This window comes from Dromaius novaehollandiae, chromosome 17, assembly GCF_036370855.1.
Source record: "Dromaius novaehollandiae isolate bDroNov1 chromosome 17, bDroNov1.hap1, whole genome shotgun sequence".
Lineage (NCBI taxonomy): Eukaryota > Metazoa > Chordata > Aves > Casuariiformes > Dromaiidae > Dromaius > Dromaius novaehollandiae.
Window position 1 is genome coordinate 5,414,788 of NC_088114.1, and position 15,068 is coordinate 5,429,855.

The 15,068-nt window shown below is 44.3% G+C and overlaps 1 protein-coding gene across 1 annotated transcript in view; it reads left to right on the forward strand.

Annotated features, from left to right (window-relative positions):
- Positions 1 to 15,068, forward strand: part of TMEM132B (transmembrane protein 132B) — a 263,496-nt gene that overhangs the window by 208,057 nt on the left and 40,371 nt on the right. The window contains exon 5 of the mRNA XM_064522037.1: positions 4,918 to 5,061. Coding sequence (XP_064378107.1) covers positions 4,918 to 5,061 — 144 coding nt within the window. The remainder of the gene's footprint in view (positions 1 to 4,917; positions 5,062 to 15,068) is intronic.

The window sequence follows — 15,068 nt, forward strand, 5'->3', positions numbered from 1 at the left end:
GGCATGACCTTTCAGCAGCACGAGCGACTGTCAGGGCAGGAGGGCTCGTGCGTGGTTGCCCTTTGGGCTTGACTCAGGACACCTGAAAGCTTGGTAAATAATACCCGATTCCACAAGTGGCTCTACTCACATGATTGGGGCTGTTTGCAGAACATGGATTTAATCACCATTCAGCCCTTCCTAAGGGTTTGCAGCTTAATGCCTTTTGCATGTGCAGCCTCCACCAGCTCTGGTGAAATGACGGGCGGGCGAGGATTGCCGGTCCGGCCCGCGGCTCGGCACAGCTCAACTAGCTGCTGGCATTCGTGGAGACTGAAGCTGCAAGCTCTGTGAGTGCTTTGGAAGGTTGTAAATGTTTTCTAATGTTTAACAAACATATAATCCCTGTTGTACATTCTCACCCTTGGGTGACAAAATGGTAAATCTTACCTGTGAGTCACAACCAATGTAACGGTGGCAAATATAAATAGCTTTCTACCAACTAGGCTTCATTAATATGTATTGGAAACCTAAAACAGTGTTCAGCTGTGTGGGGGAAAAAGTACGGGAGAATTGCTTTGGATTATAATAATTTCAGCAAAGCATCTAATTTATATATTAAGCTTGCTTAATGGACTTATATTGCCTTGCTCTTTGATCTGAAGAAAAAGGTGGTGAATAATTTATCAAATAAAAAAAATGAAATCCCCAGCCCAGCCCACATGCCACAACCTGCCCTGTAATTTACATTTTCTGAGAGATGCCATTACCAGGCGGGAGAATGGGCTCCTAAAGATTCCTTCTAATATCACAAATGCATTTTCACGAGGTACACTCTGGGGAAAGAAATCATAATGAAGGAACGCAGTTCTGCAGACAAATGTTTCAGCTCTATGCCTTCTTCACTGAAGACCGTCATTTCAACTAAATGCCAAAAGGCATTTAGCTGTAACATTTGTCAGCAGAATAGGGTTGGCTTTAGGTTTCCCTCCTGATTTACAATAGAGTGTTTATTGGGTTTACTGTACTGCAACATGTTTTGTTAACCCCTGAAAAACCCCATCCAGCTTATGCATTAATCACAGGGGTGATATCCGTCAGAGCAAATTGGGCCAGGCTGGGTGGGAGGGAGAGGGATGCAGGCTGCTCCCGCGGGGACCGCGGGCAGCAAAGGCGCAGGGGAGGCTCTAGGCTGGGCTGTAGTTAACTGCGTCCAGGTCCTGCCTCCTGAGATGGTTCTTGTAAGATGCTTAATTTATTTTTCTGTGTCTCTTTTTTTTTTTTTTTTTTTTAACCAGGAAGGGGAGGAACAGTACTGTTGTTAGCTCGTGGTGTTCAGGTGAGCTGCAGGAGCTGCTCCGTGGGCGTGGGGTGCTCGCTGGGCAGGGAACCCCTCTGCAGCCCGCGCTGTGCGCGTTGCGGGCAGAGCTTTGTCCTCCAGAGCGGTGCTGGTTAAAGCGTCGTTACTGGGACCGTTGTGGCCGGACCCCCTAGAAGGGGTTTGCGCGTACCCATCGCTATCATTCCTCAGTAATCCCTGCTTCTGGTGACATACGGACGGGGTTAATAGCAGCGTTGGTAATCACAGCTTTATCATGACTCCTGACAGTCTCCCATTCATGTTTCCCCCCCATTTGTCCAAAGCAATGAGTTGTCAAACATTTACAGTGGCTGTGCGCAGGGTTTATTCATATTTAAATAAAGCCATTATCCTGGCCTTGAGGTTTCAGTAGTTTTCTGCTCTTCCTCTTGAGTATTTCTCTCAGTAGTGCCATCTAATCAGCTTTAGGTTTTAATTAAACAGCTGTCATTTGCTTCCTAGTTCTGTTGCAACCTGATGTTGTATTAAATTTTAATTTAGCCTAGCCTGGATAAGAAGTAGATTCCTTCAGACAACAAAGAAATGCTATTAGCAGGTTGCAGTTGTAATTAAGAAGAGCTCTGCTGAAGTGCTAATGCATTCGGGTTCGGAGAAGGAACAGCAGATTAACACGCGCACGGTGGTTGTTCAGGGCTGGAGCCTGCAGCCGACTAGGTAGCTCTTGCCTGGGCCACTTGAGTTCCAGGTTTTGGACAAGGTATCGCAACTGAAACCCTTCACTAAAGAAATGGGAAAAAGGGATTCCTGTATTTTCCTCTGGGACCTCACGGCATCTGGGACTAGAGGCTTGGGCCGGTGGCCCTGGGCATTGCTCCGGATGCTTCGGGGAAGCCGTGCCACGGCGGGGACCTGCCCGTGCAAATCCACCTTGTTTTCCCTTCCTGGATTTCAGATGCTGTCAGTAACAGGCAGCACAGGTATCATAAATTCAGGGTTTTTTTTTTCCTGCAGTAAACCCTATCGTGGAAATATAAAACAAGCCTAATAGAATCTAGATGAAATGCTATTACTTGTTGAAGATGCACTAAAAAAAAAAAGTTTGTTTATAAATCTAATGGACAGTCAATTAGTTCAGTTCTGCCTTCATATTTCTTCCTCGGAGGAAATATATTTTTGCAGACTATAAATAGCGAGCTCTTAGAAAGGTCTTTACGCAGCCTATTATACTTGTGTAGCGCTCGATCCAGGCATCAGGCATCTGAAGTATTGATTTCTGTAGCAGAATTGCCCACAAGCGAAGTGCGGGTTTTGTGAGGCAGCGCTGGCTAATTAGTGCCGCGGGTTCCTCTGCCTGCCGGGAGGGAGGCGCAGGGCAGCGCTGGCGGCAGGCGTCTTGCAGGGCGCCCACGGAGAGGGCACCGAGGCGCCTGGCTCGGCAGGGCTTTGGGCCGGACCGCGGCTGGGTACCAACGCCCCCGGCCCCGACACGCGCGGCTTGCAGAGCTGTGTTAACAGAGGGTGTTTTGGAAGCAGAGTTAGTGGCAATTTTTGTGACACTGGCAAAACCAGTTTCCCCCAGTGTGCTCAAGAAGGATGTCCATTGTTGAAGAACGGTTTAGCGATCGTATGCTGCCAAACCGCTTTTTGGGGGCATTTTGATACAGAACCACTGTGTCTAAATCATGTATATGTTTATATCAGATTGATGGCTTAGGATTTATGGGGTATTTCCCTTTGCTCTAGTAAGTCTAACTTACCTCTTCTCTGACATGCTTGTGGATGGAGCACCCTTGGTTGGTCTTCATCAGTCTTGCACAACCTCCTTCTGCCTGAGAGGCATCTAATCTTTCTTTTCACATGGCAATGCGTTTTCTCCTCAGTTTTGTTCTAAGCCCTGACGTGGTAAAAGGTTTTGCAGTCATTCTTTCACCCTTTCACTTCTGTCGCACGTTTCTCTCTCTCCCAGTGTCCCTCCCTCATGGATGGCAGCCGGTTATAAATGAGCCCATTCAGCATAAACAAAAACTAGACAGTTGTTTGCTGTGTGAAACATCTGGTTTGCGCCTCGCAGAGAGCAGAGCAGAGACGGTATATTTGTTTCATGAGGTTATTATTCAGAAAAGCATCTCTATTCAGGACCACACTTAAACGCATGCTTAAATCACACTGAAGTCTGAGTGTCAAGTTGAGCACGTACTTTTAGTGCTGCTCTGAACAGGAATGGACTCAAGTACATGCTTAAGTGCTTTTCTGGAACATGACTGCCCATAAAGCTCTGGTAGACCATATTAGTTAGCTGGCACTAGTGGTATTAGTACTTGAACTCATTTAATTCAGGGTACTTTTTGTAGAAGTTTCCTAATATTGATTAATAATATGTCTTAGTTGCAGTTATTTATTGGTCTTCTCCAGCTGTCTTTAGCTTGTGGTCAATGACCATTATTTTCTATCAATCTAGCTAGCAGACAGAAGCAAATGATAGTGAATATATCTCCATGCCTATGCAAGCTGCTATCAAATTTTTCACTAAAATCTATTTCTTCTTCTACCAATTCTAATCATGGAGTTTAAAGTTAGATTAGTTGGAAGCAACTTTTTTTTTTCTTCCAGCTGACAAGCAATTAGTTTTATGGAAGTTGAAAAATGAAAAGCAAATTGATTTAAAGCAGTATTTCCTATTGCAGGCTCTTCTAGAAGGCTGAGGCTGAACCTCTGTGAAAGAAAGCAGAGACCGTTCCTCGCCATGCACTTGTACCAAGTCCTGGCCTGGCAGTAAGCACTGCTTAAGCAGAGGCGAGCTCCTCTGAAGGCCTTCGGAGGCTCTTCCCCTCCAGTCTGCCTAGCTACTTAGGCAAGGCAGGGACCGACTGTAGCAACTCATTTGGAGTAATTAATCAAACCGCAGCCACACTGAGATGCGGAGGAAGGCTGTGCTAATGGAGTCATTAGTGTGCCAGAGCTGTGAATTCATCAGAAGTAGAGATAAATGGGGTAAAACATCTCTAGGTGGGATTTTGATGGGAAAAGATTAAAAAACTTGTATATGGCATTGCCTAGTTTGTAGTAGCTCACCTCATGCATAGCTTTTCTCATCATGTATGTAAGTCAGTTAAACACTTTCCCTTTTCTGGACAACTCCTTAAGCTGGAACAGCAAGGGTAGAAGTGCTGTTATTGTAATGCTTGATTATCACCTCCAAAACCACTGGCATGCTTTGGGACATGCGGGTGGGAAGAGCTGCTGGCACCCTCTGAAGGTTGTGCCTGAAGAGCGCTGTGGTTCTGCCAGGCTGCGGATGTGCCCCCTGCACGATTGCGTTATGGATTTTATTGCCACAGCAGCCAAACCCATAAATGGGCTCAGAAAGGGTAAGTCCGTATGTCTGCTGAGAGCAAAACCTGATGGGCTAGACACAACTTTTGGCTCCAGAAGTTATTAAACCACTGATTGCCAGGCATCCGAAGGGCGTGTGCGAGGACGGATCACTCTCTATGTGCTTTTCTGCCCGTTCCTGGCTGCTGTCAGAGGCAGGGTTTGGTTCATCGGTCTGTCCCCGCTGGCATTCCTACGTCTTTGTGCTTCTCTAACCTCCATCCCTTGTTTGTGTGTACATACAGGACACAGAAGTCCTCAACACAGCCATCCTGACGGGCAAAACAGTGTCTGTTCCGGTCAAGGTTGTTGCCGTGCAGGAGGATGGGGCAGTGGTCGATGTTTCCGAGTCCACTGAATGCAAGTCAGCAGATGAAGATGTCGTAAAGGTAAGGCAGCTAAACGAGGGGGAGAATAACGGTGTTTCCACCTTTCTCTCCTCTGCCATCACCACATGGGCACCTAGCTCAAATTCCAGTTCTCACATGAACCCGTCTTTAGCAGTCTTGGGGGTTTCTGCAGTGGAGGGTTGTTTCCCCTGTGCCACGCAGGGTTTGGTCTGCAGAGGTTGTGCAGGTTTAGCGCGTTGCCACAGCCTGATGCAGAGCCGTTTGTGCCGGTGCTCCCCATGCGGCGTGGGAGAGGGGGCCGGGGCAGAGAGCACAGTCCTGGTCCTCCTTCGCTAGCCAGCCAGCGCTGCTGGGCAGTGTGTTGTCTGAAGCATCCTGCTTGGGAAAAGTCAGCTCCAACACAGGGATCTTTATTACAGTGTGGCTTTTCTGCATCCGTCATTAAATAGTAATAATGCAGGATATTGTAACAGTGTACAGCAAAGTCTCCTACAGGCTCCTGACTGCACCACCTGCTTTCCAGTTGGGATTTTCTGATAAAGAAAGATACTGAACGGTACCAAAATCTGGAGGAGCAGGGCAGAGAATAGAAACTGACAACCATATTGCAAAAACTCTTAAAAGATGATCTGGGAGTTTTTAAACAATGCTTTTCTCTCAAATATGTGTTCAGCTGGTTCTCACTCCCCAACACTGAGATGAAAATAGCTTTAATGTGACTTTATCAAGGCATTGACTATATGACTTATGACACTATTTCATGACTTTTTATCAGCTTTTAACTCATCATTATTATTTAGGCATAAAAAGGGTATTTTTTGAATATCTTTAATGGATTTATTTGTTTTATTGTATGGTTTGGAACTGGAGATTTCCTTTTGGTTTTAAACAAACTTCATAAATGAGTGCAGTGTCGTTCATATAGGCTTTTTTTTAACCTCCATGAAGGTTAAAAGAGTAGACCTGGGATGATGGTTTCTTTGCCTCCGTTCCAGGAAAGTACAGTATGTTGTATATAAATGCTATAAAAATAGGCTGGCGTACTCATCCTTTTTAAACCTATAACCCGTAGGTATTATTATAAACTCTCCCTGTAGTTTTCAAGAAACAAGCTCCTCCTGATCTTCTAGCTATTAGTCGAATCATGTCTGAATACGTTCCAGCTTTGGTCACTTCTGTAAGCTCTCGTCAGCTTGCGTTTGAAACCCGCATCCTACAGCTGTGTACTTGTAGCTTATCAGTGTAACCTCTTTGTAGATAAAACCACAAAGGTCCTAATAGATAGCTTGTGCTTTGTCAGATAATTTTTCATATTCTCTTAACTGGCTGAAGAAATGCACACAACAAAGCTGTTATTTATTTTGAAGACCATATGCTGGAACAAAACATTCACCTTCTTATTTTTGGCAGTTCTGAATGAGCTTGTTGCGTTGTTTTGGAATAAATCACGTCCTCTAAAACAAACAAAATCTCATTGCATTTCAGTTCCAACAACAAAGAAATTCCTTTGCAGTTAAAGAACTTGTTTTACAACTTCACATTTTGTAGCAGCTTTCCTCTCTCTGAGACCATTAGATGAAGGATCTCATCCACTCCATCCTAGGTAGCTATAGGAAAGGCAAAATTGGTTTCTGTTTGGGTGAAAGCCTTAGTCAGGCAAGGCAACATCTACTTGCTTCTGGCTTTGATGAAGCTTTATCTCTGTATATCATGAAGGCAGATCATTCATAAATAAGACTGGAGTTACTGAACAGAGGCTGTTGTGCCACTGAATCCTTGGAGGAGTTGATAGCTTGGGGCTTAGTTTCGCGACAACGATGCCTAATACTCTACAAACCCCAAAGCGTTTTGCAGAGGAGGTCAGTGAAATGTTCCTTTTTCGTGGAGGTGACTGTTCCCAAGTTTACCCACAGCCCGTGATGGAACAGGTCTCTCGAGTCTCTAACCTGTGTTCTAGCTTCTGTATTTGCCCCTATATATTAGATGGGTACAGAAAAATCATTTTCTGGTAACCTAAGAAAGGCCTTACCAGAAGGAACAGGAATGAATATCTTTGTTTATGACTAACTTAGTTTGCAAAGGAACAGTCTCTCTTGATAAATTTTGATTTTATTTATTTATTGCTGTGTACCATATTGTTGTTCTTATCTGATTAGTGGCTATTATTTATCAGTTTACAATGAATTGCTCACATTGTAAACTCAAGAACCACGTTATATATCATCAGTATAGTGCTGAGATTGTCTTTTCGTTCTTTTGCACTTCAGAAAGCCAGATACAGATCTAAAAGATGTTTTACATGGACTTACTAAACACTCAGTTAATACAAAAGTATTTCTAGGACTTGCTGTATTTAGAGAACACTGGACTGAACTAGATAGTGAAAGGTCAGGAAAACCCCTCCTCTTCCACTGCTAAAGATAACATCTGCAGACTTCAGGGAGAGTTGCATTTCAAAATACTGCCTGTTTAAAGTCCATTTAGTTCAAGTAGCAGTTGTCTGTGTGGATATACTGTCAAAGCTGGGCATGAAGTTGTTCTGGTTCCCAAATTTAAAAGGTCCACTGGAGCTGGCAACTAAACAAGGCTTGACATGACCTCTGTGGGCAGAGACAAGATTTCCAGTCGCAGATGTGAATTTATACACTTTGAGAAAGCAAAGCTCTTGCCCTCTGGCCACCTTCCTTTCTTGCTTTTTCAAAAGGGGCTGTATTTTTAGGTGGAATTAAAGACCTGCTCCAAAGCACCTTCAAGTTGATGAGTCTCTTCCCATTCCTTTCAATGGCTTTGAGTAGAGCAGACCAAGACACAGGCCAAAATTCTGCACAGGTTTTACAAGACTTGCACTAGATTTCCCTTCTTTTCTTAGCGACCAAGTCAGGTATAAATCAGGTCTTCATTTGCCTGTTTTGTGAAATTATCTGGGCATCAAATCACCTGACAGCAGAGGATGCCTCTGGGACTCTTTTTCCAGACCTAGTACCCAACTCTATGATGTATTGATTTAATGAACAAAACCAAGAGGTCTGAGCGTGGTCTCCAGCGAGTTCATCTTGCCTCATCCTAGTGATATAAAAGGTCTCAAAATGGGAATAATGTTATTTTTGTGAAAATTATGGCATTCTTAAAATGGATTTCAGTCCTAAATTACTGAAAGAGGCTATCAGACTGAATGCTGTTCAGGCATAATTTTTTAACTGGAAATATATATGTTCGTTGCAAGATTGAATCCATTACAATTAATTATGCGAATTAAATTTAGTACAGGGTTTATGTGCCTATATTTTTTCAGAAAAATGTATACCCCCTTTACAAGCCCCTTTGGTAAAGTCAGTATTGACTTTGCTTCCAGATTTGTGTTGCCTTTTCTATATAGGTCGTACTGCTAAACCCGCTAATAAGAGTTGTCAGGCGTTTTGGATGTAATTGCCTAATCCTGAGCTTCTTTTCACTGTTAATTCTGGCTTTATTGTTTCTTTGTAATTGGAGAGATATTCATATTCTTTTGGGTAGAACAGAAAGTGTTGCATTCTTAACCTTTTATTTCTGTTTAATAGATAATGATTTAATAGACGATTAACAAGATAATTCTTTGATCACTGCTGTAACACCATTATTGTCAATTAAGCCACAATGAATTCAAGGTAGTTTAAATAAAAACAGACTCTGGTCTGGGCTATTATCTGTTCAGAGGGTATTGCTAAGTGTGCTTGTCTGGACAGCTACCTAGATACCGTGTTGATATAAATACTACTCAGAGGCAGTCAAGTAGATAGGTGACGTGGAAGTGATTTATTTGTAGACAAGGGATGTGAATCTTTCCTATTCTAAGCAATATATTCCCTCAGCCTTACAGTTTAATAGCTTCCCAGCAAGAGAATATTTCAGTCTACATATTTCAAAGCCTCTATAATTAGTGATAAATATAACAAAATACATTATTACTTTTTGACCTTCCATTTTCAGACCTTAGTGTGACTTGACCCTTAAAGGGGTTTCACAGGTAAACTTGCTTAGTTGGATTACAGTTCCCACTGTTTTATTTATATTCTTGCTGGTGCACAGGGCATAGGTTATAATATTGACTGACCATTTTAACTAGTGGCTACCCTCTAAAAATTTTAAATGGAAACATTACTCCGAGTCAGTGAAACGTCCATGCTTATTCCATCATTGAAAAGGAACATGTAATACTGTTGGCATTTGAGGGAAAAGATTGGCTTTATGATTGAGGCACTAACTGTTTCTCAGCTTTAATTTCCATATCTCTTGCTGATTTGCTGTGTGGCTGTGGGTAAATCACTCATTCCTCTTGGAATCTCGCTTCCTTATCCACAAACAAGGCTGAGAAATGCATCCTTGTCCTGGCCCCTGCCTGCTTTCAGTTGCTAGTGCTGCTGTTAGCTCTGAATGGACAAAATCCCCGTCTCCACTGGAGTCCCGCTAACTTCACTGGTCTTCTGCCATGGGGTTGCTTAAAGGACTTCTCTCCCTGTGTCCCCGCTTTTCCTGCAAACCAGTGCTAAATGGGGTTATGAGATTGGAAGGAAAGGAGTGGTGGAAACTCGATCAGATTTATGCAGAAATTAGTTGTCTGCTCTGGTGATGGGTAAAACAGAGATAAAGGAGTTGTAAGCATGATGGAGAGACCTTTTCTGTATGTATGCTGTGCCATGGGGCCTCAGTCTTTGTAAGTGGGGGAGAAAACTTTAAAGGAAAAAGATTAAAGTAGCTGTATCATGGCAGGCAGCTCCTTTGCTCCTCCGTCCTGCCGGGAAGTGCAAAGCACCGCTGAAGTCTTGCTGGCCTGTTCCTGTGGGTCTCGCTTGCTCCCTGCTGGCCTTTGCGTTGTAGCTGGAGGGAAATAAGGAGTTAAACCAAGGGTGGTGATGGAGGGAGCACCTAAAGGTGGTCGCATCATAGAGGGAAGTCTTTGGCTGAGGGGCTTTGGCACAGTCACTCTCTGCAGCTGCTGGGATGCTCCAAGCAAGGTCAATGCACTCCTGTCTCATCCCTGTGAAAGTGCCTTTAAAAGTCTGAACCAGAGTAATTTCACAGGAAGAAAAACTCCAGCAACATTATAGTTACATGGCAGTCATAAACATCACCCACAACGCGGCATCAAGTGAGGAAATTATAATGAGGACAGTTTCTTAGTCCAAATGTTTATCTCAGTAGTGTGCAAATGAAAGGGAGACAGCTGCCCAATTAATTCATTCTTAGCTTAGTCATATTTTCACGTCCTTTGCAAGTTGCGCAGAAATTGACTGATATTTCCAATTAATCTATGTGGCAATTCAAATGGCTTCCATGGAGTTACACCATGGACTAATTCAGCCTAATTTTTTTGCAACAGAAAGGGCCCTCAATTGAACAGAAGGGGGTCAGGGGCCCCGCTCTGCTGACTTCTGCCCGCGGGCAAGGTGCGATAGACTCAGGGACAATACATTAAAAACAACAGCGCTGCAGCGATACACCGCGAACCCGCCTGCCCGAGCATGTGCTTGCCTTGTTAGCTTGCTAGAGGAAAGCACTTCAATGAATTATTTTTCACCTTTTCATAATTTCCTCTCTAATTATAATGGAAGTCAAATTCAAACCATTCCTACCCCCTACTTTTCTAACATGAACCTTATCTTGAACTCTCCATAATTAATGTTAAAACAATAGAAGACCTAATTTTCCTAGCGGCAGATAAAGCCAGCCAGGCTTTATCTAATGTGCGGTAAAAACAGGGTAAGAGCAGCAGGAGAGGCAATAGGTAGAACGAGAATGAATCTAAGGAGAGTTCCTCCGTCTTCCAGACAAAAAGCGGATGGGTGAGAGGGGACCTTATACAACCACCCTGGGCACAGCGATCTCTAACCTCGGCGCAGCGGCTGCTTCAAGGCACCACCGCGGTGTCACTGAAGCAGAGCTCTGGCAGTTATACTTCTGGAGAAGTTTTGCACATACCAGTCTTTAAAACCTGCATGAAGATAAGCAGTAAATCTGGGAAAGAGCCTTTCCACCAAAGGTGAAAAGCTCTGCCGCATTTTGTCCTAGCTGTTCCCACGTCCCTGGTGCCGGAGGTGTCCCTTGCTGCGGTTAGTCAGGGCCCAGAGCGGTATTTCCAGCCCTGGATCCCAAATGCTGAACATGTTATCTAAACACATTTAGCCCTCTCATTCAAGGTGGCAACGCAGCATCAGCACAGCTGGAGGGGGAAGGCAACCTTCCTCATTGGTGAGGGCCCGGAGGCTGCGAGCTGGTCAGCCTCCTGGTTTTGCAGTGACATGGCAAGCACTCGTGTGGCAGATGCCATCTTGGTCTGGGCTAAACACCAAAATGTCCAAGCAGAAGGTATGTATTGGTACGGCTTGGTTCCTTTGCTAGGACTTTACAGATTGAGCTGGGCCTGGAGGACTCCAGGACGCGCGTATTGTTTCCGTGTGGTCTTTCACATCCCTGGGACAGAACTCGGTCTCAGCCTGCAGGATTTGCCTCTTCTTTGTGCTCCCTTTACTGCTTTGTACCGCCTGTGATTTCCGTGCGCCTATTCTGACTCACCGTAGGGTGAGTGGGAGTTAGACCAGACCGCTTTCTGGACACTAGGCAAATAGTTCAGACTAGCTTAAGCCAATTTTAATTGATCCTCTATTTCAACTAACCTATTTGTTTGTTGTTTAAAAGGGGGGGGGGGGAAGAGGGAGGGATATTGTGGTTATCTAAGTTAGAGGATACTGAATTTGTGGGAACGCTTCCTTGCTGCAGGCCCACAACACGTTCTTTGGACAGTTTACAGAAAGCAGCTTCTGCCTGCAGTTAAATACAGCTATTTATGCAGCAGCTCTGAAAACAAAGCCAGTGCCTGTAATTTGCAACTTCTGCAGCTGCTTTGCTATTAAAGTTATGTGATCAAGAATGCAACGTATTTGTGTCTGAAGTGGAGCTAATCTTATTTCTCCATCTATCATATTTCTGAATTCCGGTTACTGCACTACCTAAGCGCTTTGTTTGGTGGTCACTTGCTCCGAAATTAGCTCACTGCAGGAGTCCAAACTCTTTTGGGAAGCGATGAAAATACTCTTTACTTGTTTATATGATGGATTTACTTTGGTGCCAGTTGGTTTATTACACAATTCATTTTAAACTAGATCTTATTTTTTTAAGTGATTTCTTTCTTCAGTGCTGCTCAGTGGTTCAGGATTGACAGCCCTGGAGGCTTAAGCACTCAGTCTCTCCCCAGCACATGGCCAGGCTGGGCTGCAGCAGACACCTCTTCAACTAGAAAGCTTTTGAAGTGCAGATGTTTAATTTGGTGAGTCCGTCTCCATGTCCCTGCAGTCCTTTTAATCTCACCTGATTAGTGCCAGTGAATCAGTATCATCAGCTCTGTAAAATCAGCTGGTAACAACCTCGAGTCACTGTCACCTTCCTCTGCATCCATCCCCAGGAGTTGGGAGGTGATGGACTCTGCAGTCCATTACAAATCCCCTGAAATAATGCCTCCCCCCGATGCCTGACACTGGCAAGGTGTTGATGGCAGTGAAGTGTTCCTCAGCTGAGCAGAAGGATTATCCAGCAGCCGGGGATCCTGCGCAGGACTCGCAAGTCCTGCTGCACGTCTCTGCCTTACTTCAGGCCTCCTCGGTGAAGTTGCCTGGTCTCCCTCTGCCTCAGCTCCCACCCGAGTAGAGCGGGGCTGGTCCGGATACTCCTGTCTCGGTAGGATTTGTTGGCAGGAGACCTGTTCAAGGCAGTAGCTCTTGGCTTTTGTAGCTGTAGACAGATATACCTAAGACAGAGCAATAAATATTGTTGAGCTGCTTGCAGTGCGTCAGACTTGTAAATTAGATCTTCTTATGGTTTCCAGTTTTGTGCAGAGAAACACCCCCTTTGCCCCCATGCAAAGTTCATCTTTAGGAGTCATAAGAGATAGGCAGGAGAGGATGGCAGATCTCCCTACAATATATTGACTGCTGAATTAAGGAGTTTGTTTTTTGTTGAAATATCAGAGGTTCTGACATTCAGGTCATCAGATTCTGCTAATTAGTTTTGTAGCCAGTCAAAGCATGATCAGAAAAGAGTAACATAGCCACTTACTGCATATTAAAAATTTATCTTAGAAAAGACCCATGCTACACAGCAACAGGTTGAAATCTATAGTGTTTTATGATTGTGCCAAGCTAAAACTTTGGGTTGAGAATCATATTTGCAGACAAAATAGCTCCATGTATAGCAATAAGGATGCCAATGAAGCAATCTCACGAAATCACATATTGAAGAATTAATATTCTGTACACAGTGCATATTGTACACAGTTTATAGCAAAATATATGTGTGTATCTTCCTGAAGCTATTTTTAAACATACACAGTCTTCAAAGCCAGCTTGAGAGAAGTGTTTTGTCTGGGAGAGGCTCCGTTAAGAACAGACCATGCCGACATGTGCAATTACGCAGCTTTCGGCGGAGATGCTTATGGTGTCTTCCAAGGGACCAGCTGCTGCTTCAGAGGAAGAAAACAATTCTGTGGCTTAGCATTTGGCTGCTCGGAGAGCAGAAATGCAAAGGGCATGGATCCCAGTCCTGGGAAACAGTCATTAGCCTGAACTGCGTACTGCTCAGGATAAACTCTGAATGTTTTATACTAAGAGATGCACAGAGTAAACAAGCCAGTCCAGGCTCAGCAAAAGCAGATAAAGCAATAAGTAACTTTCTTGAGAAAATGACAAACTTGGAGGCTTTTTCTCCCAGTTCTGCAGGAAATGAACTTTGCTTTATGAACTTTAATGCAGCGGGCCGTTTAAATATTTTAATTGAAGATGCATGAACCTTGTGGATTCTGAGGCTTTTATACCTTTTGAACTCTCATTCTGGCTGGGCAAATTAATTCACATTCCCATTGTCGTCTAAACCCCTCGGGCCAAAACGTGCTCTCAGTTAAAGTCATGCAGCTGTGTGAAAGGCATTGGAGTGACAGAGGTGTTCCAGAGGGCAAAATTTGCTCCATGTGAAAGTTAAAACTGCCATGAGCTGTCAGCTAAAGGATGAGAAATAAGTCTTTCCACCGCCTTCACTGATGTGGGAGTGCAGAGAGCTGGGGCCGGGCAGCAAATGATGCTTTCTGGATGGCATAGCACCCTATTTTAAGTAAGCAATGGCATTTTGGGTACTGAAGTGCCCTGTGGCATCAAAATGTCTGCACAACGCTGAATCCTTCGACCCATGTACAGGCTTATTTTGGAAGAGCCGCGCGCCTTCCCCGGGGGGCGGCTGGGGCGGCTCGCTGGAGCTGCGGCAGCTCGGCAGCAGCCGGCACGCGCCGCTGCCGAGCCTCTGCGCTCCCTTGGCTCCGCAGGTCACAGTCGGATTTTGAATGCAGCTTGAGTTTATGTCTTTGTGGTTTAATTTATCCACACCTGCGTTTTGGTAATGTGTTCGAAGATGCGCTCCCTCGAGATACATAATTGGAGCTGAGGATGGAGATGATGAGGCTGACACGCCACCATCATTTTGAAGTGCAGTTAATTTATTTGACATAAAAAGCACCTACCATTGACAGCTACCAGTTCCCCTTCTCCTCTGTGGTAGAAGGCATTTTTGTTCTTGCTATATTTTTTTATTATTAATGTTTCTGCATTCTCATCATACAGAATGGGAAATCGGAATAGGAGCTATTTTGATCTCCTTCATAGAAACAGCAACAGGAGGAGAAATGCGTTTAGCTAGGCAGCTGCGTACCTCTGGGCATCAGGATCGGGGTGTGTCTGGGATGCCGGGTGGAGAGGGGAAATCAAGCCCTAAAGAATATTAGCTATTTACTGGATTAATGAATTGACTGACTCATTAAAGTAAGGATGAAAGAACAAAATGAAGTTATAAATGATGCTTCTTATTCCATGTAAATTAATCACAAGGAATGGAACATACTCACTGGGGTGTGGCTTTTCTCTTCTTCACTTGCTTTATGCAGTCTGGCTCGAGCCCCTTTCAGCTTCAGCAGGAACGCTTGCTTGGGGGTTATGTAAATGGCAGGATACGGCATTTCGTTTTGTGTTGTGGAT